This window comes from Mesoplodon bidens, assembly GCF_964165515.1.
Source record: "Mesoplodon bidens genome assembly, chromosome: 14".
Lineage (NCBI taxonomy): Eukaryota > Metazoa > Chordata > Mammalia > Artiodactyla > Ziphiidae > Mesoplodon > Mesoplodon bidens.
In genome coordinates, this window is record NC_138170.1 from 82,854 (window position 1) to 109,152 (window position 26,299).

At 45.1% G+C, this 26,299-nt stretch overlaps 1 protein-coding gene and 1 pseudogene across 4 annotated transcripts in view; one reads left to right on the forward strand and one right to left on the reverse strand.

The window, feature by feature from the left end:
• Positions 1-26,299, forward strand: part of LOC308628097 (uncharacterized protein) — a 57,897-nt gene that overhangs the window by 22,225 nt on the left and 9,373 nt on the right. The window contains exons 1-2 of one of the 3 annotated variants that reach the window (XR_014017497.1): positions 18,226-18,299; positions 18,490-18,950. Coding sequence is in view for 2 of the 3 variants with exons in the window: in XM_081254657.1 (XP_081110783.1) it covers positions 18,490-18,612 (123 nt within the window). In the remaining variant the exon portion in view is untranslated. Of the gene's footprint in view, positions 1-18,225; positions 18,300-18,489; positions 18,951-20,671; positions 20,915-26,299 lie in introns of those variants that run through there. The other 2 variants (XM_081254658.1, XM_081254657.1) reach the window with 2 other exon arrangements.
• Positions 12,056-18,151, reverse strand: LOC308628093 (putative ATP-dependent RNA helicase DDX28; annotated as a pseudogene). Its single transcript has 2 exons — positions 16,394-18,151; positions 12,056-12,434 (listed from the first exon to the last, which is right to left on the reverse strand). The product of its transcript is annotated as a putative ATP-dependent RNA helicase DDX28 (transcript).

The following is a 26,299-nucleotide window of genomic DNA, read 5'->3' on the forward strand; positions in this document are numbered from 1 at the left end:
TGATTTATTTCATCAGTGTCTTATAGTTTTCTGAGTAAAAGTCTTTTGTCTCCTTAGGTAGGTTTATTCCTAGGTATTTTATTCCTTTTGTTGCATGGGTAAATGGGAGTGTTTCCTTAATTTCTCTTTCAGACTTTTCATCTTTAGTGTATGGGAATGAAAGGGATATCTGTACATTAATTTTGTATCCTGCAGCCTTACAAACTTCATTGATTAACTCTAGTAGGTTTCTGGTAGCACCTTTAGGATTCTCTATATATAGTATCATGTCATCTAGTGGCAAACAGTGACAGCTTAACTTCTTCTTTTCCGAGTTGGATTCCTTTTATTTCTTTTTCTTATCTGATTGTTGTAGGTAAAAATTCCAAAAGTGTGTTGAATAATAGTGGTGAGACTGGGCAACGTTGTCTTGTTCCTGATCTTAGTGGAAATGGTTTCACTTTTTCACCATTGAGAACAATGATGACTGTGGGTTTGTCATATATGGCCTTTACTATGTTGAGGAAAGTTCCTTCTGTGCCTACTTTCTAGAGGTTTATCATAAATGGCTGTTTAATATTGTCGAAAGCATTTTCTGCATGTATTGAGATGATCATATGGTTTTTATCCTTCAGGTTTTTTAATATGGTGTATCACATTGATTTGCATGTATTGAAGAATCCTTGCATCACTGGGATAAACCCAGCTTGATTATGGTGTATGATCCTTTTAATGTGCTGTTGGATTCTTTTTGCTAGTATTTTGCTGAGAATTTTTGCATGTATGTTCATCAGTAATATTGGCCTGTAGTTTTCATTATTTGTGACATCTTTGTCTGGTTTTGGTATCAGGGAGATGGTGGTCTCATAGAATAAGTTTGGGAGTGTTCCTCCCTCTGCTATATTTTGGAAGAGTTTGAGAAGGTTAGGTGTTAACTCGTCTCTAAATATTTGATAGACTTTGCCTTTGAAGCCATCTGGTCCTGGGCTTTTGTTTGTTGGAAGATTTTAATGACAGTCTCAATTTCAGTGCTTCGGATTGGTTTGTTTATAGTTTCTATTTCTTCCTGGTTCAGTCTTGGAAGTTTGTGCTTTTCTAAGAATTTGTCCATTTCTTCCAGGTTGTCCATTTTACTGGCATATAGTTGCTTGCAGTAATCTCTCATAATTCTTTGTATTTCTGCAGTGTCAGTTGTTACTTCTCCTTTTTCATTTGTAATTTTATTGATTTGAGTCTTCTCCCTTTTTTTCTTGATGACTCTGGCTAATGGTTTTATCACTTTTGTTTATCTTCTCAAAGAATCAGCTTTTAGTTTTTTTGATCTTTGCTGTTTCCTTCATTTCTTTTTCATTTATTTCTGATCTGACCATTATGATTTCTTTCCTCTGCTGACTTTGGGTTTTTTTTTTCTTTCTTTCTCTAATTGCTTTAGGTGTAAGTTTAGTTTGTTTATTTGAGATGTTTCTTGTTTCGTGAGGCAGGATTGTATTGCTATAAACTTCCCTCTTAGAACTGCTTTTGCTGCATCCCATAGGTTTGGGGTCGTCATGTTTTCATTGCCATTTGTTTCTAGGTATTTTTTAATTTCCTCTTTGATTTCTTCAGTGATCTCTTGGTAATAAAGTAGTGTACTGTTTAGCGTCCATGTGGTTGTATTCTTTTACAGATTTTTTTCCTGTAATTGATATCTATTCTGATAGCGTTGTCGGAAAAAATACATGATACAATTTCAATTTTCTTAAATTTACCAATGCTTGATTTGTGACCCAAGATATGATCTATCCTGAAGAATGTTCCTCAAACACTTGAGAGTGTATTCTGTTGTTTTTGGATGGAATGTCCTATAAATATCAATTAAGTCCATCTTGTTTAATGTATCATTTAAAGCTTGTGTTTCCTTATTTATTTTCATTTTGGATGATCTGTTCATTGGTGAAAGGGGGGTGTTAAAGTCCCCTACTACGATTGTGTTACCTTCGATTTCCCCTTTTATGGCTGTTAGCCTTTTCCTTATGTATGGAGGTGCTCCTATATTGGGTGCATAAATATGTACAATTGTTAAGTCTTCTTCTTAGGTTGATCCCTTGATGATTATGTAGTGTCTTTCTTTGTCTCCTGTAATAGTCTTTATTTTAAAGTTTCTTTTTTCTGATATGAAAATTGCTACTCTAGCTTTCTTCTGATTTCCATTTGCATGGAATATTTTATTCCATCCCCTCACTTTCAGTCTCTATGTGTCCCTAGGTCTGAAGTGGGTCTCTTGTAGACCGCATATATACCGGTCCTGTTTTCAGATCCATTCAGCCAGTCTATGTCTTTTGGTTGGAGCATTTAATCCATTTACATTTAAGGTAATTATTGATATGTATGTTCTTATTACCATTTTCTTAATTGTTTTGGGTTTGTTATTGTATGTCTTTTCCTTCTCTTGTGTCTCCTGCCTAGAGAAGTTCCTTTAGCATTTGTTGTAAAGCTGGTTTGGTGGTGCTGCATTCTCTTAGATTTTGCTTGTCTGTAAAGGTTTTAATTTCTCTGTCGAATCTGAATGAGGTCCTTGCTGGGTAGAGTAATCTTGGTTGTAGCTTTTCCCCTTTCTTCACTTTAAATATGTCCTGCCTGTCCCTTCTGGCTTGCAGAGTTTCTGCTGAAAGATCAGCTGTTAACCTTATGGGGATTCCCTTGTATGTTATTTGTTGTTTTTCCCTTGCTGCTTTTAATATTATTTCTTTGCATTTAATTTTTGATAGTTTGATTAATATGTGTTTTGGCATGTTTCTCCTTGGGTGTATCTTGTATGGGACTCTCTGCACTTCCTGGACTTGATTAACGATTTCCTTTCACATATTAGCGAAGTTTTCAACTATAATCTCTTCAAATATTTTCTGTCTCTTTCTTTTTCTCTTCTACTTCTGTGACCCCTATATTCTAATGTTGGTGTGTTTAACATTGTCCCAGAAGTGTCTCAGATTGTCCTCAATTCTTATCATTCTTTTTTCTTTATTCTGCTCTGTGGTAGTTATTTCCACTATTTTATCTTCCAGGTCATTTATCCATTCTTCTGCCTCAGTTATTCTGCTATTGTTTCCTTCTAGAAAATTTTCAATTCCATTTACTGTGTTGTTCATCATTGTTTGTTTGCTCTTTAGTTCTTCTAGGTCCTTGTTAAACATGTCGTGTATATTCTCCATTCCAGTTCCAAGATTTGGGATCATATTTAGTATCATTACTCTGAATTCTTTTTCAGGTAGACTGCCTATTTCCTCTACATTTGTTTGGTCTGGTGGGTTTTTACCTTGTTCCTTCATCTGCTCTGTGTTTCTCTGTCTTCTCATTTGGCTTTGTGGACGGTGTTTGGGGTCTCCTTTACGCAGGCTGAAGATTCGTAGTTCCCGTTGTTTTTGGTGTCTGCCCCCAGTGGCTAAGGTTGGTTCAGTGGGTTGTGTATGCTTTCTGGTGGAGAGGACTGGTGCCTGTGTTCTGGTGGGTTTGTCTGGATCTTGTCTTTCTGTTGGGCAGGTCTGCATCCGGTGTTGTGTTTTGGGGTGTCTGTGACCTATTATGATTTTAGGCAGCCTCTCTGATAATTGGTGGGCCTGCATTCCTGTCTTGCTAGTTGTTTGGCATTGGATGTCCAGCACGGGATCTTACTGGTCTTTGAGTGGAGCTGGGTCTTAGCATTGAGACGGATATCTCTGGGATGCTTTCGCCGTTTTGATATTACAAGGTGCCCAAGGTCTCTGGTAGACCAATATTCTGAACTCTGCTCTCCCAACTCAGAGGCACAGGCCTGACACCCGGCTGGAGCACCAAGACCCTCTCAGCCACACAGCTGGGGGTGAGAGCAAGAGCTAGCTTTGGTACATCTCAAAGAACACCAATGAGATTCACTCACCATTTTCTCTCCATCAGTGAAGAAAACAAAATTCAGTGTTCGGTGAGTCAGCCACCTTGGTAGCCAGCCTCCAAGAAGGCCCTAATCATACCCTAATTATCTCCCAGTCATCATGCACCTGTGTGCCTCCTCACAGTTGAAAAGGGCTGATGTTTTAACTAATAAGACATTGCAGAAATGACAAAGTGCAGCTTCCAAAGGTATAAAAGATATTGGAGCTTCTGCTTTGGTTTCTGCTAGATCACTCATCCTGGGGTAAGCCAGCTGCCATGTCATGAGGACACTCAAGCAGCCCTAAGGAGAGATTCATGTGGCAAGGAGCTGAGGCCTCTTACTTACAGCCACATGAGTGAGTCATCTCACAAGTCACAATACTTAATTTTATTTATTTATGGTTGTGTTGGGTCTTCGATGCTGCACAGGGTTTCTCTAGTTGTGTCGAGCAGGGGCTACTCATCATTGTGGTGCATGGGTTTCTCCTTGCTGTGGTTTCTCTTCTTGTGGAGTATGGGCTCTAGGTGCATGGACTTCAGTAGTTGTGTCACGCAGGCTCAGTAGTTGTTGCTTGCAGGCTCTAGAACGCAGGCCAAGTAGTCGTGGCACACGGGCTTAGTTGCTCTACAGCCTGTGGGATCTTCCCAGACCAGGGATTGAACCCCTGTCCCCTGCATTGGCAGGCAAATTCTTACCTACTGAGCTACCAGGGAAGTCCAGTGTGCTCTTTTTTAAACCTAGTCTGTTTTCATTATTTTCTATTTTAACTGTTCTATATTAAATAAAAAATAATAATACTCTTTTCTACCCCTCCTCTTTGAGGATGATATATGAAGAAGTATGTCTTATTTATTAATCTGAAATTTTCACCTTACTTTTAAGAAGTAATCACAATGTCAAGTATTTAATACCTTTCACTTCCACCTTGAAAAGCATGGATATTAAAGTGCTAATATAATTACCTTCCCTAGTCTATCATTTTTACTTTTTGTTATGTATAAAAAACAACTAAAAATATGCATGGTTTGTAAGGAAATGACAAATTTCAGAAAATTCAGAATCTGCATACACTCTATACATAGCTTCTAGATACAGACACAGAAAATTGCCAGATACTCAGAGCCCCCCTTGTCCAATTCTAGTGACTCCCCTTAAGGTTTAATATTGTTCTGGTATCTAACAAAAAGATCACTTTACCTGTATTTTGTATTTTATATAAATGTAATGGCACAGTAAAATCACTTTTGGATTGGGCTTTTTAATTTTATGTTGTTTATGAATATGCCTATATGGTTGCCTGTTGTTGTTGTCATGCACTGACACTGTTGCATAGGATTCCATAGTGTAAATATTTAACTATTAATTAATTTTTTCCAAAATGTATTACAATATGAGTGATTTTCAGTTTGGGTCTATTGAGAATTGCACTGGTATATACATACTAGAACTTGAGCTTTGGTGGTATGTGTATAAATTATTGTTCAATATACATGTAGTAGTAAAATTTTTGACTCATAGCTTTCATCTGTTTATCTTTTTAGATATTTCTAAATATTTTCAAAACATTTGTATGATTTTTCATCCTCAGCAGCAGTGAATGAGATTCAAGGATTACACACATTCTTGTCAAACTTGATAATACCTGTCATTTTCATTTGAACTTTCTTGTTGGGGAGTGATAATTCCAGGTATGACTTTTTTGCATTTAATTGACTACTAAGAAGCCAAGCATCTTTTGATATGTTTACTTAACGTTCTGTACTCTCTTTCTTGAAATATCTTTTGGTATATTTTTCCCATCTTTGCTATTACATTATCTTCTTATTGAAGACTTTTTTTTTTTAACATCTGAAGACTTCTTATTTAGGAGTTTTAAATATATACTTGATATAAGTTCTTCTGTCTTTGTCTCTCCTCTTTCTTTAGATGAGTGTCAGTTTTTAATGTTAATAACATCTAATTTGTTATTTTCCTCTAGTCTTATTTCTATTTATTTATGTAATCTTCTTATCTGTTGCAGAACACATTATATATTCTAAACCACAAATATGTTTTCGTTTCTTCAATAAATCTAATTGTTAAGCTTTAAATTTAAGTTAACTTTCTGAACTAAATATGTTGTATCATAGTGAGCATTAATTTGTCTATGACAGCTGAAAGGTTACATTTATTCAGAAAATGTTGTATTCAGCTTTCTTTTCATTTGCTCCTATTTCTCATTGATTCACAGAGGTAAACATCACTTCATCCATGGATCTGACTTTTCTTGATTTCTCATGGTCATTCTCATTAATTCTTCTTGCCTCATGAAATCTTTAGGCATTGCATTATTCCACAAAAGCAAAAAGCTTCCTTGGGCCTTTTTCCTCAGAAGATTGATTATTCCCACGTTTTAAATGGGAGATTGCAATAAGTTAGGAGAAAATGCCACAGGGGTCTCTCTCTTTTTTTTTTTCTTTCACATCTTGTATCAGCCTCTGCTTGCACTCTGTGTTCAAAGATTTTTGTACAACACATTGATAGAAGTGCCAGGTGTTTCTCTCCTTGGGGCAAAAGACAGATTAATTACCTGACAAATAAAATGAAGACAGTGTCCTTCTCTGTTCACATGTTGGAAAGGATTGCTTGCATCCTAATTTAAAAGTTTCAGGTGAGTGAAGCTTAAGATTCCAAAGCTTTAATCCATATTTGCACCATGCACAGCATCCAACAGGACTGCTTTACAAAACCCCATGAGACTTTTGTGTGCAAGTGAAATAGATAAAAATATAAAACTATTGCTGTCTTTTTGGGTCATAAAAAAGATTTTTTGTCTCATTTAAAATATATTTTTTTCTAAAATCCAAAAACGTGTCAGGCTAAAATATTGGAATTTCAAACATGGTAAAACCCCTTTTGAACGATGCGAAGTGAGACTTCTTTGTAGTGCTGATTTACATTGCCCACTTGCTTGGTTGGCCAAAAAGGGCCTACGCGTTTTTTCCTTAATATATTCAGGAAAAAAAAACGTACGCCCATTTTGGCCAACTGCATCATTGTCGAAGTTCTGCCGCTTTTCATGTGCTTTAAAGGCAACTCCGATCTACCTCTTGAAAACGGTTTCCTGCAATTCTGCCTTGTTTTCAAATCCTCTTCGTTGCCTTACCTCAATAAGGTACGAAAGTTATCATTTATTATCCTGCAGGTTTGTGAATTTTAGTGCCTCTGAGATCCATTTTTCAACTCGCCTTTTTGGGAGCTGGCCTCCAAACCTCAGGATTGCTTCAGGCCCTATTCTGGTTCCGGGGGGGCAGGCAGAGCCTTCGGTTAATTCTTCTTCCTGATTGGAAATTAGAGTGACATGTGTCTGTCCAAACACCTAGAGGTGATCTCTCATTGGTTCCCCCTCTACCCGTTCAACCTCTGGACAAATTGCAAACTGTACGAAACTGGAGGTTAAAGGTGCTGATTCTCCAAGTGGGTAGATTGTTGGTAAAGCAGCTGGAATGGCGAACCCGAGCACCACGAGATGAAAAATGAGGTGCATTTTAGAAACGTTTCCCGATCATATGGTGTGTACCATCCTCTGGGTTTCCCATGCATTTTTTAGCTGTAGGAAGATTCCCTTGAACCTGGAGATTTCTGACCCATGGAATGGGTAGCACGCAGTATTACTTTAAAGGGTCTGCATTTGCTCACGCAACCTCACCAATCCGGTCGCCCCCAAGAGTGTCCAGCCTTATGTCTCTTCCAGCTGTGGGTCTAGATGTGGTCAATCCAGGTTGCATCACAGCCACTGAACGAATTTTGTAAGAATTTCTCTCTCTTTCACTATCTTTGCTTTTTTTTGTAATTTGTATTTATAATGGGATTTAGCTGATTTTCAATGCTGTGTTTGTGCCTCTTTACACCCACTATATTCACTTACCGAGAAATATCAATAAATACTTTTTAAGATTCTTACTACGCAGATATATTCTTCTGTGGTGAATAAGGTGTGTTGAGTCCAGTTCACTGAGCAATGAGTATGTCTTCTCTATTACATATTTGGTTGATGGAACGGTATCTGTGCTAATTTCAAACTGTTGTTTTATGCATCACCCCACCTCACCTTTCCCCTTAAGCAGCCATAAGTGTGTTTTCTAAATGTGTGACTCTGTTCTGTTTTGTAATTTAGTTCATATAGCGATTTTTACATTCCGTCTATAACTGATATCTTATGATAAGTTTCTTTATCTGTGTGACGTATTTCTCTTAGAATCATCGTACCTAAATCCACTCATTATGCTGCTACTAGCCTTAGGACATTGATTTCATGGCTGAGTGATATTCCGTTGTACATAAGTACTACAACTTGTTTATCCATTTTTCTCTTTCATGAGATACTTAAGGTGTACCCGAGTCGAGGATTTTGTGAACACAGCAGCCCTAAAATTTGGGGTGCCTGTGTCCTGTCGATTTTTGGTTTTCTCAAGATATAAGCCCATGAGTGGAAGTGCCCTGTGCTCTGTAGCTCTGTTTTTTAGATGTTTTAGGAAACACCATACAATTTTCGAGAGTGGCCGTTGGCAATTTATATCACTCCCATCAGCGTAAAAAAGCTCCCTTTTCTCCTTGACTTGCCCTGCATTTCTGGTTTTTACACTTTTTCAGCATGGCCCTTTTGACCGATGCCTAGTGAGACTTCTTTGCAGTGTTGATTTGCATTGCCCGCTTGTTTGGTTGGCCAAAAAGGGCGAATGCGTTTTTTCCTGAATATATTCAGGTGCTCACCAGGGCATGTAGCAGGTGTGGGTGAGTGTCACGTAGCGCACACCCAGCGCATAGAAGGTACGCAAGATGGAGAGGCTACTGTCCAGTGAGTGCCCGCCCTCCACACCAGTAAGGCAAGCCAACTTCCGGGTATTGTTGAGAGCTGGGGGCACATAGGTCAGATGATCATTTTCAGAGGCAGGGGTAGCTTACTGAAGTCCCTAACACCCACTACCACCAGTCTGTTTACCTTTTTTTTTGGCCATGCCACGCAGCATAAGGGCTCTTAGTTCCCCCACCGGGAATGAAACCCGCCCCTCCTGCAGTTGAAGCGTGGAGTCTTAACCTCTAGACTACCAGGGAAGTCCCCCGTCTACCTTTAACTGAGGTCACAAGCTCCAGCTCAGAATAGGAGGCACACATGAGGCGGATGAGGTCAATTTGTTCCAGGATGAGGCGCACAGCATCCCGTTCGTGGGTCTGGCATGGGACGTAGGCTGACCAGAACTGAGGGAAGGCCAGGGCTTAGTTTGGGCTTTGGAACTCCTTGGGCTTCTCATAGCCTCCTCAGCTGGCACAGCACTTACTGTGCCCAGAAGTCACATGTAATGCGTTGCTTTTTCTGTGGTACTTGGAAGCCCGTCAGGTGGGCTCACTGTGACCCCTGTAGCCCCCAGCATCCATGGCATGGCACTTTCTAGGTCACTATGGTAACTTCGTTCCAATGTGACTAACCTGTGGTCTCTGTGGCCCCCAAACTGCCCCACATTCCCCAGCAGCCATGGTGGCACCTTGTGTGTCCCTTTGGTACCTGGCCACCCACGAGACCATCTTTCAGCCTGTCCAAGCTGGTCTAGCCATGGCTGAAATTGAGCAGATTACCATGCTATATAGCCCATTGTGGACCAGGGGCATGTTGTTGTGGCTGGAGGGAGGTCAAGGCAAATGGGTGGGCTCCTTAGGTCTTGGGATCGGGCAGGACACATTGCCTGGCCTGGGCCAGCCTGGGGGTCCCCCACCTCACACTGTCACACAGACTATACTAGGAGCAGCTGAGGCCTGGGCTGAGGGTTTCCCACCAGGGAGGGGATGACAGAGAAGGGGAAGGGCATCCTTAGACGATGGAGAGGACATCCAGGGGTGGTGTGAGGGAGCCTCCCCACTAGCGCTACATGCTCCGGACCTCCTCCCCTGCCCAGGGCCAGGCTAGGCCCCCAGCAGCCCGCACACACTGCAGCCACCCTTCCACAAGCGGGAAGTCCCGCATCAGGGCCCGCGTGCGCTCCCGCGGACTTGGGGTGCTGGAGGTGCCCAGCGTGGTCTGCACGAGGGTTACCGATCACAGCATCAGACCCAGCAGGAGCAGCAGGCACAGCAGAGGCCGCTGGCTGCGTGCACGGGGACCTTCGAGGCCCCCGGGCCGCAAGCTGCGCAGGGCAAGGCAGGCGGGCAGAGGCGGGTCTGAGAGGGGCGGGCTATGGGGTTCTGCCCGTCGACACAGGCCACCCAGCGGTGCGGCCTCGCGAGGGGGGCGGGGTGAGGGAAGGGATACAGAGTCACAGGACCCTGCGAGCCGTGTGCGGAGAGCCGCGATCCGGATCCGGGAAGCCCGGCAGCCACAGGGGGCACTGCCCTCCCGCCCCCTGCTCAGAGGCAGCTCCCGCGGGCTAAGCTGGCCTCTGCTGAGAGCCCACTCGCCTCCCATCGCGGGTTCCCTCCGCCCCCGCCCCTCTTCCCACACCCACTGCTCCGAGGGGGCGCCCTAGGGTGCTCTCCCCCGCCTCTAAACTTCCTGTCCAAAATGGGGTGCTTCTCTCAGAGGGCCACCTGCAGCCCGTGGCCTCCCGGGAGCACACCTCGTCCCCATCTGCCTGCAGCCGGCCCCGCCCACCCCGAGGGCTGCGTGCGAGTGTCTCTGTGGCCACAAGTGCTCTGGGCTCCCGGTTTCCCGGTACTGGGCCATGGAGGCTGGTGTGGGGGAAGAGATAATTTCTGGAAATGGGGGGGGGTAACCATGTGAGCTCTGGATTCAGGAAGGGGCCCTCTGCCCCCAACCTTCTCTCTCCTCCTACTTGACTCCCCAACCTGCATGACCATTCTCTGGGGACTTGAACCAGCACCTGGGAACTATCAGGAACCTCCCCCACTTTTGTCAGCCAGCCTCAGGAGAGCGCCCTCAGGAGCTGCTACACCTCCCCAGGGCCTGAATAGAGGGACTTTTGGGATGTGAACTGAACAACCTTCTGGGGAGAGTCAACACCCTTTTACTCAACAGAGCAGGAACTCAGTCAGTAGGCTATTTGTGTGGAAGGAAATGAAGTCGCTTCCATGGCAGAAGAGCCCCCACCGCAGCAACCTTCGTCCCAGAGCTGCTGGCTGACCTTCTGGCCAGGATCCCTCCTACCTCAGCGTGGAAGGCCCGGCCTCGTGGAGAAGTGTAGGTTCTGAAGAAAGACCTGGCACCTGGGTTCTGCTGCTACACTTGCCTTATCTCGTGGCCCTTGTGGCTCTAGCTTTCCCAGAAACCTCAAGGGCTAAGTGCCTGTGCTTGCTCAGGGGCCGCACGCCATTCCCCATTTCCAGCCTCAGGCCCTCCCTCTAGCTGCCTCCTCTAGGGACCCCCTCCCCCCAACACACACACACACACACACACACACGCACACTGGGGATGTGCCTTCTCACAGCAGCTCAACCACTGAGATGATTTAGGGACTGTGCCCAAACTCCTGCATCCCCAGCCTCTCAAGTTTTTGCTCTGATCCCTGGCACCCCCTGGAGCTGTTCCACCTTTGGAATCTTTCCCAGGTGGCAGGAGTGCCTAGCACAGGGGTAGTGACCTAAGTCTGAGCACTGGCGACCCTACAAATCTGTTACAGAAAAACATTTTATTGAGCAGTAAGGGACCCCACTGGGGACAGAAGGGGCTGGCAATAAAGGAGCATGTGAACCTCGGGGCGGGGTGCGTGCTGCTTGACTCTCCATCCTGTTCTTGCTTCAGGGAGCAGGGCTTCCTGGGCCTCTCTGTCCTGCCTCCTGAGACCCCAGGCAGGAGGCTCTTTGCGAAGCCACAGATTGCTGCTTTCAGTTTCAAAAAGCCCAGCTCCCCACTGGTTTGTGGTGGTGGCCGCTGACAATGGCTCAGGGCAGGAGCCCATGTGGTAGACTGCTAAGGCTTCTCTGCACCCTGTCTCTGCTCCTGCATCCTCCTCGGCTCGCAGAGTGCAGACTTCACTTTCTCCAGCTCACAAAGGGGCCCGTGAGGATTGAGCAGAGGAATGCCAGGTTTTCTTCCAGGCCAGCTTCCGCCCTGGGATGTTCAGGGCAGACTCTCATTTCAAACCTCACTTTCTGAGGCTCCTGGCTTATGGCCATTTAGTGTGCAGGGAGGCTCCTGGCTGAGGAAGGCTCAGACAGAACGACGCAGGTTCTAATCTGTGGTAGTGGGCAGTGGTGGGGGGGGTGGGAGGGATCACTGCAGGAAGAGGCATTCGCTGTCTTAGGCAGTTAAACCATTGCCCTGTCTTCAGAATGGTTCAGCCAGCAAGATTCTGTGGAGTCCGCCTCCTGGCACCATGCTACAATCGCCGGATTTTGGGTCTGGAGCAACCGAGATCTTCGTCCGACTCTTCCGGAGTGTGCTTTCTCTCGGGAGCACATCTGGGGACTGGCTTCTCGGCTTCCTCCTTTGCTGGCATGGCCAAAGGAGCATCCCTGTAGGCCCGGTAGCCACCAACCAGGCAGTATGTCTCCCCATGCCGGCCCAACTGCGTTTCTCCACACCCTCGGTTAAGGACATGGTAGTGACCAGGTTTAGGAGGAGAAATGGGAGCCACAGCTGCTGCAAAGAAAATCAGAACTGATCAGTTACTTCTGCTGTACACAGTCTCCTGCCAGAATTTCCCTCTCTCATGTCTCTCCCAGTTTCTGGCTGAAGACCTTTAATCTACTTGACATCCAAAACACAGACTTGGCCCATCACCTCTATGAGTCCCTAGAGAAGGGACACTGGCTGCAAAAGCAATTCCTAGAGCCTACGGCTGCATCAGGTGAGGTAGTCTCTTCACCGTTGCCAGGGAAAACAGTAGAACCCGAAAGAAATTGCAATCATGATCCTCTCATCTCTCCCTTCCACAACAGGGAAAACACTTCTTGCAGTGTGTCACTTCTGAGGCTTTAATGGAAACGTCTTTCAAGTTTTGGAAAAAGATAACCTAATATAAATTGGTTAAGGACCCCTCCCACCTTGGCAACCCCTCTTGGGCCCCATTTATAATGCCTGTTACAACCACACTGAACTCTAGCCCTCTGATATTTTTATCTAGATTAGAACAAGGCCAAGTACTGAGGCAGAGTGATCAGGAGACTCAGAACCGGGTTCTGGGTACCAAGTGTAGGCTCACATCCACCCAGCCTCCTGGGACACCATCTGCTCAGCCCTCCAGTCTCACTAGCGCTTCATCACGCCCCTTGGTCCTTCCGGTCTTCCCATGAATAGGGCACCACCCTCTCCCCTAGTACTCAGCAGCTCAGTATGGGATGTGTCTGAGGGGACCGACATAGATGCGTACATGACAACACAGAGGTGCCTGGGTTTGAAGGTGCGGTTCAAGAGTGGCCCTCTTCCTCAAACTGCTCCGTTTACCATCTGCCAACAAAAACGCGCTTGTCTTTTGCTAAGAGGCCAATCAGGAAAGGGTCTGAATGGAAGCATCCTGTAGCCCAAAGCGGAAGGCAACATTTATAAAGATCAGAAGCTTCCTGAACACTAGTTCAGGGATGACCTTTCACTTGTCCTCAGCAGTGAGCACTGTGGGACCCTGAAGGTGTCCCAGGTCACTGGTATTACTTACAGCTGGGAAAGCGCTGAGGTTTACGTAGTGGGCAAGCCCCACAGGAACATGTGGCAGCCAGGTGAGGTTGTGTGTACACCATGCCTCTTCTACAGATGCCCGGTCTCGGTGTACCTGCTGCACTGCCCAGCCAGGGAACAGAGCACAGGTTTGAGTAAATATAGACGATCCGGTCAGACATTCTCTCTCAGACAACCAAAGAGATTGGTATCTGGTGGAGAACTGGTAGGGAAGTTTCTCTGAGGGCAGCACGTTTCCATAGTTATGCTGCCATGGAAACTGTGAGAAGGCCTGTGAGGTCATCACTACCCAGTGAGGTCATAATAAGGAACCTGTGACTTGCGGTCAGGCTTCAGGAGGCGGGGCAGTTTTGTGGAGGAGAGCAGGGTGGAGGCAAAGGTACTCTGCCTGGCCCCTCACACCTGGGCCTCCCCACCCATGCCCTAGTCTAGTAGACACCCCACGTGGGGCATGCAGGTGGGCTGGTACAGCCCCAGGGGCCCCAGGAGGGCAAGAGAGACCCACATTCTAAAACTGGCTTGAGAGGCAAGATTAACGTTAAGAGACAGCTAGGTTGTATGGCACTGACCCTGAGAGGCAGAGAATTGTGTGGACTGGAATCAGGGAAGGCTCCTTGGCAGTGGGCCTGAAGGACAAGTGAGATTTGGACCCATGGGGAAGAGAGGGAAGACATTCCAGTTTGGAAGAATACAAGCAAAGACACACTCTTCTCGACCTTGTCCTGCCCCAAATATAAATTCATAGAACCCTCACATTTTTACACCTGAGGGCTTAGAAAAACCAAGATGTTAAGGAGCCTACCCAGTGTTACACAGCTAGTGAAGAGGGGTTCTGCTCAATGGTTACGTTCATGTCGGGGCTCCGGATTTACAGCTGATAGGAATGTGAGGATGAGCTCATGCCGTTTCAAACATTTCCAAGTGATGCTGAGAGAGATGTTAAAGCTGCAAAATGAGGGTGCTGAATGACCTCACAAAGTGGGAATGGTGGGCCCATTTTAATATGAAATTCAAAACAAATTCATGACAAAAGGACATAATACAAAATGACAATCATTACACTCCCCTCTCCCCTAGAAGTAAAAATCATTATAATCCTCTCTCTCTCCACCATGAAAGGATGAGATAAAGGCTCAGCAGCAGCCCCCGTGAAAATCATGGTCAACACTGTGAAGAGGGGTTAGTAAGACAACTTGGTCTGACTCAGAGAAGGAAAGAGACAACTCTGCCCTTAGCCTGATCAGGCCCACAGGAAGGAACCACATTTGGGGCAGCTTTTGATAGTGTGGCAATGAGAGAGAACCTTCTTTAGGAGGGGACTCCCTGTTGCCGACCTTGAAAAAGCAAAGATGGGACCTTCGTTTACTGGGGCTGTTGCAGAGGGGATGTGCCCAGGAGGTAGAGACTGCTTGGACTACCCTTTTAGAGGTTGGGCCACCCTGGTTGAGAACCACAGCACCTTCTATCCCTAAACTGCTTGAATCAGTGGGTGCCCGTTAGGACAGACGAAGTCAGGCCTCATTGGAGCAGACTGCCTTTGGGAGTGGTAGAAGGTAAAATGTGAAGGGGAATGCTTGCTCTGGCGGAGGTTTGTCACGGCAGGTGGGCCAGCATGAGACCATTCAGAATCTCCGAGGCTCCGGAGATTACTTGGCTGGGAGCATCCCTCTGATGTGGTGTGGGGACTCCTACCTTAACAGGACCTGGCTGGGCATCTGGGGGAGGCAGAATAAACGGTTTATTAACTTAAGAGCGAGAGAATCACCTGGGGGGTTCCACCAAACCACTTAAAAGGCCTTGTACCTGGATTCTTGAGCCAACCCTCAGAAAACTTATCTAGATCTGGAGTAGGGCTCAGGAAGCTGCACTTTTAATAAGCTTCCTGGGCAGTCCCACCACAGTGGTCCATGGATAGAGAGACCAAATTATTGTGTATTCTCGGTTGCTTTTGGGAGTCAAAGTGGGCAATATTAAAAACTGCAGCAGGCATATGTATAAACAGGGAATATTCAAGGCAAGCAGAGGTGTATAGTTAGTCTATGCATGAATCAGATTTGAGAAAAGCTAGCCTGGTGGTTAAAGAACACAACCCTGAGGACAGACAAACCAGATTCTTTCCTACTGACTTGTGTGATTTTGACCAAGTTCTTTTATCCTTCTGACTGTTTCTTCATATGGAAAAGAGCTATGACTGTACATTTAGCACAATATTCTCTTTCGGCAAAGGTTGCTCTGGGTCCATTTGTGTTCTCTGCAACTTAACCCTTTCCAGTGCGCAAGCATTTTTAAGTTGTTTGGTGAAGTATTACATTTGACTTTCAACAGTTCATTACTTTGGGCAAAGCTTATATAATGCTGCAGAGACTAGAACCTATGCAGAGATAGTGAGAGGATGTTATAAGCTTATTCTGCTGGTTTATAAAAAAGTTTAAACTTTTCTTCTCTTCCTCCACCTGCCACCAAGAGATGAGAAAGAAGGCAGAGCCTGGAAATGCACACCAAGCAATATTTCTGTGTCAGTTTGACTTTTATTCCTCTGCCAGTACTTCCCAGAGAGATTTCACCAAAAGTGCCTAAGCTTGCCATGGCCATTGTTGTGAAGAAAATTTCTCTTTATTGCTAGTCACATCCCCTTTTCCTTCTCCTGGAGGCTTAATGGATGTTTGGGGGCAGGAAACAAAATTTAAACTAAAACATCAATTGAAAGAGCCTTCGTCCTAAGTGTGGTAGTTTGGAGTGTGAATCTTCTCAGGGTCTACTGAATTCTGCCCCAGTGGAAACTGTTATTAAGGGGCACCCATAGAAACATCGCTTATTGTTAGAAACCATGACATAATACAGAGCCAAGATCGACATTATTCTTCACGTGAAAGACTACAGAGAGCCAAGCTCAGTAGTTCACCCTCAAGTGTTGGCCAGCAACTTACCTTTTGAAGCCAGACAGCAGCCCGGGTCTTCGGAAGGTGATTAGGCAGCCCAGAGCACCCTACTGACAAGTGTGCTCACCCATCCAGCACAGAGGGAAAGGTCCCTGTTATGGCATCATATATAAGCCTGCTGCAATAAGGTTTGCTGGTGCAAAGGCTCTCTCACTGAGGACCCCAGTCCTGGAAGGCTTCTCCTCTGGCGAGCTGCCAGTTCAATCTTCTGAGCCAGGCTCACGTGCCAGGGATGGGTCACAAAGCTGACGACGGTGCCTGGCACCTCGCTCCCCACCCGGCCCACCCTCCCTGCTCTGTGGATGTAGTCTTGCAGGGTGAGAGGGAAATCATAATTGATGACTAGCTCCACCTGGGTGCTGTCCAGGCCCTGAGAGGCGATGTCTGTGCAGAGAAGAATGTCTCGGGAGCCCTTCTGGAAGGACTGGAAGATGCCTGCTCTCATTGAGGCTGGCATTTGTCCCTGCAGTCTTAAGTGTTGGATTTTGTGGTCATCCAGAATATATACCCCAGCCAGTTCACAGTGCTGTAGCAATTACAGAACAGAAGAATAGTTCCTGCGGGGCCAGTCCTATATGCTCTGTCATGCTGCCTGAGGATCTGCACCAACCCAGTCACCTTCTCTGTTCCCTTCGGCCTCATGAACGTCTGTCTGACGTGAGGCATGATGCAGTGGAGCTTGTCACTGGTAACGGGGGTTAGAGAGTCTAAGCTGGCAACTTTACTCAGCAGCTGGCCTATACCTTCGGGAAATGTGGCACCCACCAGCACTAACTGAGCTTTGGGACTGAAGGGGTCTTTTATGTCAGCTGAGCCTTCTGCTATATGGCTCCCCTCCAAGATGTAATCCACCAGTTCCAGGAAGATTTCATCCAACAGCATGTCTGCATCATCCAACACCAAGGAGAGCTGCTCCAGGCTGATCAGTTGAGTTTTCAGGGCCTTCCACAGAGCCCCCGGAGTGGCTACCAGAATATCTGCTGGAGGTTGTTTGGACAGTTGCAGCCTGATCCTCCTCATGCCATGGCCTCCCCCTAATTCCCGCACCTGGAGGTCCAAGGAGCTGCCCAAGGCCTGGGCCACGGCACTCACCAGTTCGGCTAATTCTCGAGAAGGCACAAGAACCAGGCCTCGAGGAGCAGGGGTACGACAGGGGTCCAGGCTTGGCTGGCCCAACAGCCGTTGAAGGAGAGGTAGCATGTAGCTGAGAGTTTTGCCACTGCCGGTTTCTGCGGCGCAGAGAATGTGGCGGCCGCGAAGAAGTGGGGGAATGGTACTCGACTGCACGTTTGTGGGCCGAACAACTTCGGGAGCAGCCTCCTGTAGCGCGCTCAGAACGGGGAGCTCCAGACACAATTCAGTGCAGCTGCCCTTGGGCGAAAGGTTCTGCAGCGCTGGAGCCTCATGTTGCGCGCACTCGATGGAGAAATGGTCCGCGTGGGTGCACCGATTCCTCCAGCCCCACGAAGAGAGTGGCACGGGTTCCAAGAGCCTAGCGTGAGGTGAGCCGCCTGGTTCAAGTCGGGTCGCCGCACTGACATCAGCGTCAGCCAAGGACGCGGCAGCATCGGCCGCGGGGGGGCTACGCTGGCCGCTATGCCGCTCTTCCTGCTGCCGCTGTAGAGCCCGCGGGATGCGCACCACGGGCAGGGGCTCGTTGGGACCGCGGACCGTCAGGTCCCGGCGAGGCGCGAGAAGCAACCGAGCCGCGAGCGACAACAGCCGCAGCCGCCGTGCCAGAGCCATACACCCCTTGTTGCGGGAGAGGCGCACGACAGTGACGTCACCGGCGCGCCAAGGCCTCGCGGATGGTGGCCGGCGCGGCTCAGTAAGGCCCGCGGACTCGGCGAACTGTGTGGAAGGAGCGGGATCTGTAGAGCTCAGCAGCGGCGAGGTGTGTAGGTCCGAACCGGGGATGGTGACTCCAGACCCCCCGCCAACCTTGGGGAAGGGTGCGCGACGGAGGCGGGACCGGGGTCCGGCGATACGCGGCGATGGGGCCCTGGCATTACGAACCAGGAGGGCGGAGGGCTTCTGGCGATCCGATGTCCGATCCCTGCCGTGCTCTTTTGTCGCCCTCACAGCTCCTGTCATGGCTTGGCCAGTTCGGGTCTCCCCCTGTGACTTATGATGAGGGTGCGGCGATGTTTTCCCAGATGTGGTCCCCGTGTAAGGTCTTTGAATACAAGTATTTATTGAGAGTCTGAGTGAATGGGTCAGGCCTGGGGGCCGAGACCAGGAGTCCGGAGTCGTAGGTCCAGGCTCACCCTTCCCTTAGAGCTCCCCAGAGAGCTGAGGGCCCCGAGGGCAAGCTGATGGCTTTCAGCGTATCTTCTCTTCAGTCAAGAGAACTCATCTCTTGGTACTTTTCCCCTTTCTTTTCAGCTGAGGTTCATTCTCCCCTCCCTTGTCACCCTTTCCAAATTCTCATCCTGAACCCACTGCTTTCTTGGGTAGTTCACCTCCAACGGCTTTCCAGTCAGATACCTCAATTCCGTAAACAGCAGAGAGGAGGGTCCTGCTACAGGTTTGTGTCTTGTCTCACAAAGCCGCGGTCAGGAAGAATATTTTACTTTAATTCAGTTGTTCAGGTTGCCAAAAAGCCTTAGACAACAGGTACTTCCTGAACGGATACCGAAAATGGGTGTCCGATCATTTCTGTAATTTCCAGTGTCTTGGGTAGGAGATAAGGTAAACGTGGATTAATCACCTGGGAGGTTCTTAACATCTGGCGAAAGAGTTTTACTTTCATCAGATACCGTTACAGAGATAAATACTATCAAATTTCAAATAGCATTTTGATACACGATAGACGTTCTGGAGAGTTGGATGCTAAGCCAGCAGAGGAGAGGGTTTTGAGTCCTCATGGGTGAACAGAGTCATTGGAAAGAGCAGTGGCTCTTGAGTGAGGGTGATTTTGCCATCACCCGTCCTCCAGAACGTTTGACAACGGCTGGAGACATTTTTCTTTGTCACATCCGGGGTGTGGGGGCGGGTGGGACGGTGCTGCAGACATCGAGTGGGTAGTGGCCAGGATGCTACTACATATCGTACAAGGCATAGGACAGCCCTCCCCACCACCCCAAAAGAATTATCTGGCCCAAAATGTCAATAGCGTGCTATGGAGAAACCTTGGATAGAGGCTGAGGACTGAAGAGAGCTGAGGTTCTCACATGTACTCTCCCTTCAGGTTGTCAGTCACATTTGCCAGACCCTTGTGTGGCCCTGCCCCTTTCCCAGAATCTGTAGCAGGCACACTGATGCCATTGCTTGTCACGGCCTTGGGATGAGAAAACCTTGGGGGCTCCTCAAAGTCATAAACACAGGAAGGAAGGAGTGATTTAGGAGGGTGACGTGGGAGAAGAGAGCTTTAGGAAGAACAAAATTGTCCTCATGTGTTTGGGAAATGTGCCAGATGGAAAAGAGATGAGGTGTGCCATGGGGTGTACCATTGCAGAAGGCAGACTGGGACTGATGCGTGACAGGGAGTCCGATTCTGAATTTGATATAGACTGCTGTAGCAACTAGAAGTGCCTAGACCTGTCTAGACAGTGCTGGGTTTTCTGTCACTGCAAAGTTCATGTATAGGCTGATGACCAGTGACTGGTGATATGCAAGAGGGGATTTCATATAAAGGATGCTCTAAGATATTGTGATTCTACACTACTTTTACGATTCTTTCCCAGAACTCGGAGCTCCTCGTTCGTTAGCTGAAGAGCTCCTTGGATGTCTGCTCTGACAAGTTTCATCCATTTACATGTGCCACTCATTTTTCAGGTACAAAACGAAGAATCGCTTTGCACAAAGCCAGAAGGGATACGCTGAAAGAACGATCAGAAAAGAATAATACATAGGTAAGCATTTACATTGACTTTCTCCACATAGTTGAGACAGGGTAGCTGGTTAGTGGCTGCTTTCTCGTGCTCGAGCCCTTACAAAGTGAATCTCCTCAGCATGTCATAGAGGTTGGAGCCTGTCTGAGCCTGTGTGTCTCTGCCCGTGGCCCCTAGTTTCTTCGTGTCATTGCTTTAGATACTGTGTAAGGCCCTTCTCTTTTCCTCCGATCACAGCAGACATTGAGTAACCTCTAGTTCTGACTGAGATGCATATTTCACATTATAGTACTTTGAAATGAGAAAGGTTTACCTATTGTGGAAACAAATGTAGGCTCCTGGGAATGTTAGTGTCACATGGTAATGTTTTTCCCAGGGCTGCCATGGTAACTGACGTTGCCTGGTTACTCCCTACGTTTTCCATTCGACGCAGCAGGCCCACCGCTAGGCCTCTCACCTGAGAAGTCCAGAATCGGGAACACACAGGCTGTATCAGTTGCACTGCGGCCTTATTCACAATAGCCAAGATGGTGAAGCAACCAAAATGTCCATCAACAGGTGAATGGATAAAAAAGAAGAGGTCCATGTACACAGTGGAATATTCACCATGGAGAACAATGAAACACTGCTCTTTGAGGCACCACAGATGAGCATAGAGATAATCATGGAACATGAGGTAAGTTGGAAATCAAAAGACCTATATCCTATGATATTACTTATAGGCGTTATCTGATAACTGACACACAGGAAAATATTTCCACAGAGAAAGACACTCACAGATGTAGGAAAAAACTATACTTATCTAAAAGGAAAGGTGGGAGGAATGGATAAATTAAGATCAGTGTTACATATACCAATACATATTATATACATGTGTCACAAAGACCGACCATATAGCAAGGGAGGTCTACGGAACACTGTGTAATATTTTGCATGGGCAGAGGATCTGTATATAAATAGATATATATAATGTACAAATGAGCCAGATTGTGTACAGCTAGGGCAAACAATATTCTAATAATTACCCCGATTACAAAAATTAAGACAACCAACAAGAAGTAATGAGACATAAACGTATGGGGGTTTCTCCTGGCACATTCCATTCTAATTTACAACCTAGGAACACGACTTCCAGAAAGGCTCTGCTGCCCTATTACCCAGATTGGGGAATGGAGAAATGCTGCCTCCTTGTGACCGTTTCACACAACAGCAGCTTTAAACCCACTGCTAATGGTCACTAACTATTCACCAATCTTGCCAGTTCTGTAATGACACCTGTCCACCAAAATAATCCTGGGGTCGAAAATTGAATAAGAAATTGAAAAGAGGGCAACCTTCCAAGAGGACAATTTGAAAAGGTTTATCGTATGCATACTTTTTTCTCCTTTTTTTAAAAACAAAAACAAAAAAAGCTTGGAAAAATGGTGAGTTTTAGGAATTTATAAAGACATGCAAACCCAAATTACAAAAACCTATCAGCTCACAGCAGTTAGAATGGCCATTAACAAAATGCTGCAAGCAATAAATGCTGAAGCGATTGTGGAGAAGTGCGTACCCTCCGTTCTAAGGGGGACGTGGTAAGAGCCACTAATGAAAACACAATGGAGGTGCTTTGAAAAGGGAAACATTGCACTACCAGGCAATCAATCATACCCACTGCTGGACCTGTCACCTGAGCAAATGAGAATCAAAACCTCACAGACAGGCAATTCTGCACTCCAGCAATACTTACCATAGCCAACACTTGGAAGCAACGAAAATGTCCATCAACAGAGGAGTGCACCAAGAAGCAGTGGTCCATGTACACAATGGAATATTACTCCAATAAAAAGTATAATTTAAATTTAAAATGAAATATAAGTAAGGAGACAGAAGCAATTGGGAGTTTATGCGGGCACATTTCTCTCTAATTTATAACTGAGGAACACCACTGGCAGGAAGGTCTGTTTCCCTAGTACCAGCATGGGGAACGTAGAAAGGCTGCCACACTCTGGCCGTTACCTGCAAAAGCAGCTTAAAACCTGTGCTAATGGTCACTTCATGTGAACAACTACTGCATGGCTGTAAATGAGACCTGCCCACAAAATGCCTTGAGGGAGGTAATGGCCAAAAAATTGCAAAATGTGACTCATACTTTAAGAAAAGACTTTGAAGAGCTAAGCTGTAATCACAGTTTGAAAAATAAAATGGACATGCCTTAAAGCTTAATTTCAACGGATTATGAGACACACGCAAATTCAGCTACAAAGAGGTTTCAGCTGGTACACCTCAGAATAACCATCAGCAAGAAACCTATAAACAATAAATGCTGAAATGTTTGTGGAGAAATGCATAACCTCAACTTTCAGTTGGACGTACCCTTGAAAGATCCACTAATGAGAACAGAATGGAGATGCCTTTAAAAGGTACACATTGAGCTACAATATCATTCACCAGGCCCATTCCTGGACCTGTAACCAAAGAAGACAGAATTGGAAAGGCACAGGAATGCAAATGTGCACTGCACAGTATTACAATAGCCAAGATATGGAAGTAACCAAAAAGTCCAGCAACAGATGAGTGGACAAAGAAGAACTGGTACAAGTACAGACAAAATATTAGCCAAGGAACAAAAAAGGACACATTGCCCTGTGCAGCACCACAGATGATTCTAGATGTAATCACACAACCTGGAGTAAGTCAGAAAGAGAAAGACACATATCCTATGATATCACTTATAGGTGTTACCTAAAAATTGATACCAGTGAAGATATTCCCACAGAGAAGGGCTATCAGAGATTCATTAAACAAATTTATGGTTCACCAATGGAAAGGTGTGAGGATTGGATACATTAGGATATTGGGGTTAACAGACGTATACAAACACAGGTGAAATATATAATCACCAAAGACCTACGGAATACCAAGAGAAGACTACTCAACATTCTGTCATAACGTACATGGGATAAGGATCCCAGGAAGAACAGACATATGTTTATGTGTAAAAGAACCATATCTTGCACACCTACAACAAGCCAAACGTTGTAATCAAACTTGCTGTAATAAAAAATAAAAAAATTAAATTAAAAACACGAACAAGAAGTAGTGAGACAAACTTGAGGGGCTTTCTCCTGGCACATTCCATTCTAAATTCCAATCTAGAACACGACTTCCATTGAGGCTCTGCTGCCCTAGTAACCAGATTTGGTATGGGAGAACTGCTGCCACCTTGTGGCCGTTTCACACAACAGCAGCTTTAATCCCAGCGCTCATGGTCAGTTGATATTCAAAATCATTGCAGGCCTGTAAATGACACCTGCCCTGAAAACAAATCCTGGGGTCGTATATCGAACAAAAAATTCAAAAGACGTCCATATTTCAAAACGACAGTTTCAAGAGGCATATTTTACGCACATTTGTGTTCTGTTTCTTTTTCTTTCTTTCTTTTTTTGTTAAAAAAACGGGAATGGAAAAAGGCTGAACATCAGGAATTAATAAAGCCATGCAAATCCAGTGTACAGAGACTTTCACCTCACAGCCTTCAGGATGATCATCAGCAAAAAAAAGTCTACAAAGAATAAATGCTGAAGGGGTTTTAGAGGACTCTGTACCCTTTAGCTGCTGGTGGGATGTAACCTGGTAACAGCCAGTAGTGAGAACAGAATGGAGGTGCGTTTAAGGGTAAAAATGGAGTTACCATGTGATCTGGTAGGCCCACTAATGGGCCTATCACCTGAGTAGACCAGAATCAAAAAGACACAGGCTGGCAATCCTGCACTGCAGCAACATGTACCATCCCAAGACCTGGAAGAAACCAAAATGTCTATCAACAGAAAAATGCACCAAGAAGAAGTCGTCCATGTACACAATGGAATATTAGCCATGAAAAAGCATGGAACAGTGCCGTTGGCACCACTATAGAAGGATCTACAGATAATCACCCAACTTGAAGTAAGAAAGAAACCGAAAGACAGACATCCTATGACATCACTTATAGGTGTGACCTAAAAATTGATACCCATGAAATAATTTCCAAGAGAAGGACACACATAGATTCAGAAAACCAAATTATGTTTAACCAAATGGAAAGGTGTAAGGAATGTATGAATTAGGATATGGGGGTTAACAGACATGTACTAATACATATGAAATATATAATCACACAATACCTATGGAATACGAAGAGAGGTCTACTCAACACTCTATAATAACATACACGGGAAAGGATCCAAAGAGGAATAGACAGATACATTGATAGGATGAACCGGAGACTGTACACCTAGGAGAATCTACATTTTTATCAAATTTGCTCTGATAATAAAAATTAAATTTAAAAAACAAACAATAATTTAGGAGATATAAACTCTTGGGGCTTTTCGCTGGCACATTCCACTCTAATTTGCAGCTTACTAACACGATTTCCAGGAAACCCAGAGTTGGAAATGTAGAAATGCTGCTGCCTTGTGGCTGTTTCCCACAAGAGCAACTTTAAACCCACAGCTAATGGTCACTTAACATTCACAAGGACTCAGGGCTGTAAAGGACACCTGCCCTAAACAATTGTGCGGAGGTAGGGAGTGGCCAAAAAAATTCAAAACTGGCATATTTTCAAGGAGATAGTATGGAGGGGTAAGTTTTACTCATTTTCAAAAAAGAGGAAAATGGATAAAAGCTCAACATCAGGAATTATTAAGACTCATGCAAGTCTAACCTCCAAAAATTTTCAACTCACACATGTCAACTACCATCAGCAAAAAGTCTACAAGCAATAAATGCTGAAGGGGTTTTAGAGAACACTGTACCCTCTAGCTTCTGGTGAGATGTAAAGTGGTAACAGCAAATAATGAGAAGAGAAAGGAGCTGCGTTTAAACGTAAAAATTGAGCCACCATTCCATTCAGCAGGCCCACTGCTGAGCCTCTCACCTGAGAAGTCCAGAGTCGAGAAGGCACAGGCTTCAACAACCGCACTACAGGAATTTTCACAATAACCAAGACATGGAGGTAACCAAAATGTCCGTCACCAGATGAGTGGAAAAAGAAGGAGTGGTCCATGTACAAAATGGAATATTCGCCATGGAAAACAATGAAACACTGCTCTTTGAGGCACCATAGTTGATCCTGTAGATAATCACAGAACATGAGGTAAGTCGGAAAGCAAAAGACATATCCTATGATACCACTTATAGGCGTTATCTAACAACTGACACAAATGAATATATTTCCACAGAGAAAGACACTCACAGACTTAGAAAATAAACTATGCTTATCTAAAAGGAATGGTGGGGTGAATGGAAAAATTAAGATTAGGGTTACCATACGTGTACCGACCATATAGCAAGGGAGGTCTATGGAACACTCTGCAATAATTTACATGGGAATTGGCTCTGTACAGGAATATATATATATATATATATATATATATATATATATATATATATATGTGTGTGTGTGTATATATATATATATGTATATATATATATATGTATATATATATGTGTATATATATATATATATATATATATATATATATATATATATAAAATGCACAAATGAACCAGATTGTGTACACCTAGGACAAACAATATTCTAATCATTACCCTGATTAAAAAACTAAAACAACGAACAAGAATTAATGTAAGATAAACTTATGGGGGTTTCTCCTGGCACATTCCATTTTAATTTACAGCCTAGGCACAGGACTTCCAGAAAGGCTCTGCTGCCCTAGTAACCAGATTTGGGAATGGAAAAATGCTGCCGCCTTGTGGCCGTTTCCCACAACAGCAGTTTTAAACCCAGTGCTAATAATGGTCACTAAATATTCACACTCATTACAGGCCTGTGAATGACACCTGCCCTAAAAAACAATCCTGGGGTCGAAAATTGACCAAAAAATTCAATTTTGACGGCAACCTTACAAGAAGACAATTTCAGGTGGTTAATTGTACTCTCCGGTTTTTTTTTTCACTTTTTAACAGAAATTTTAAAAGGTGTGGACATATGGTAGTATATATAAGTCCATGCAACTCTCTCACTTTGTCCCAGCTTACCCTTCCCCCTACCCGTGTCCTTAACCATATGTAA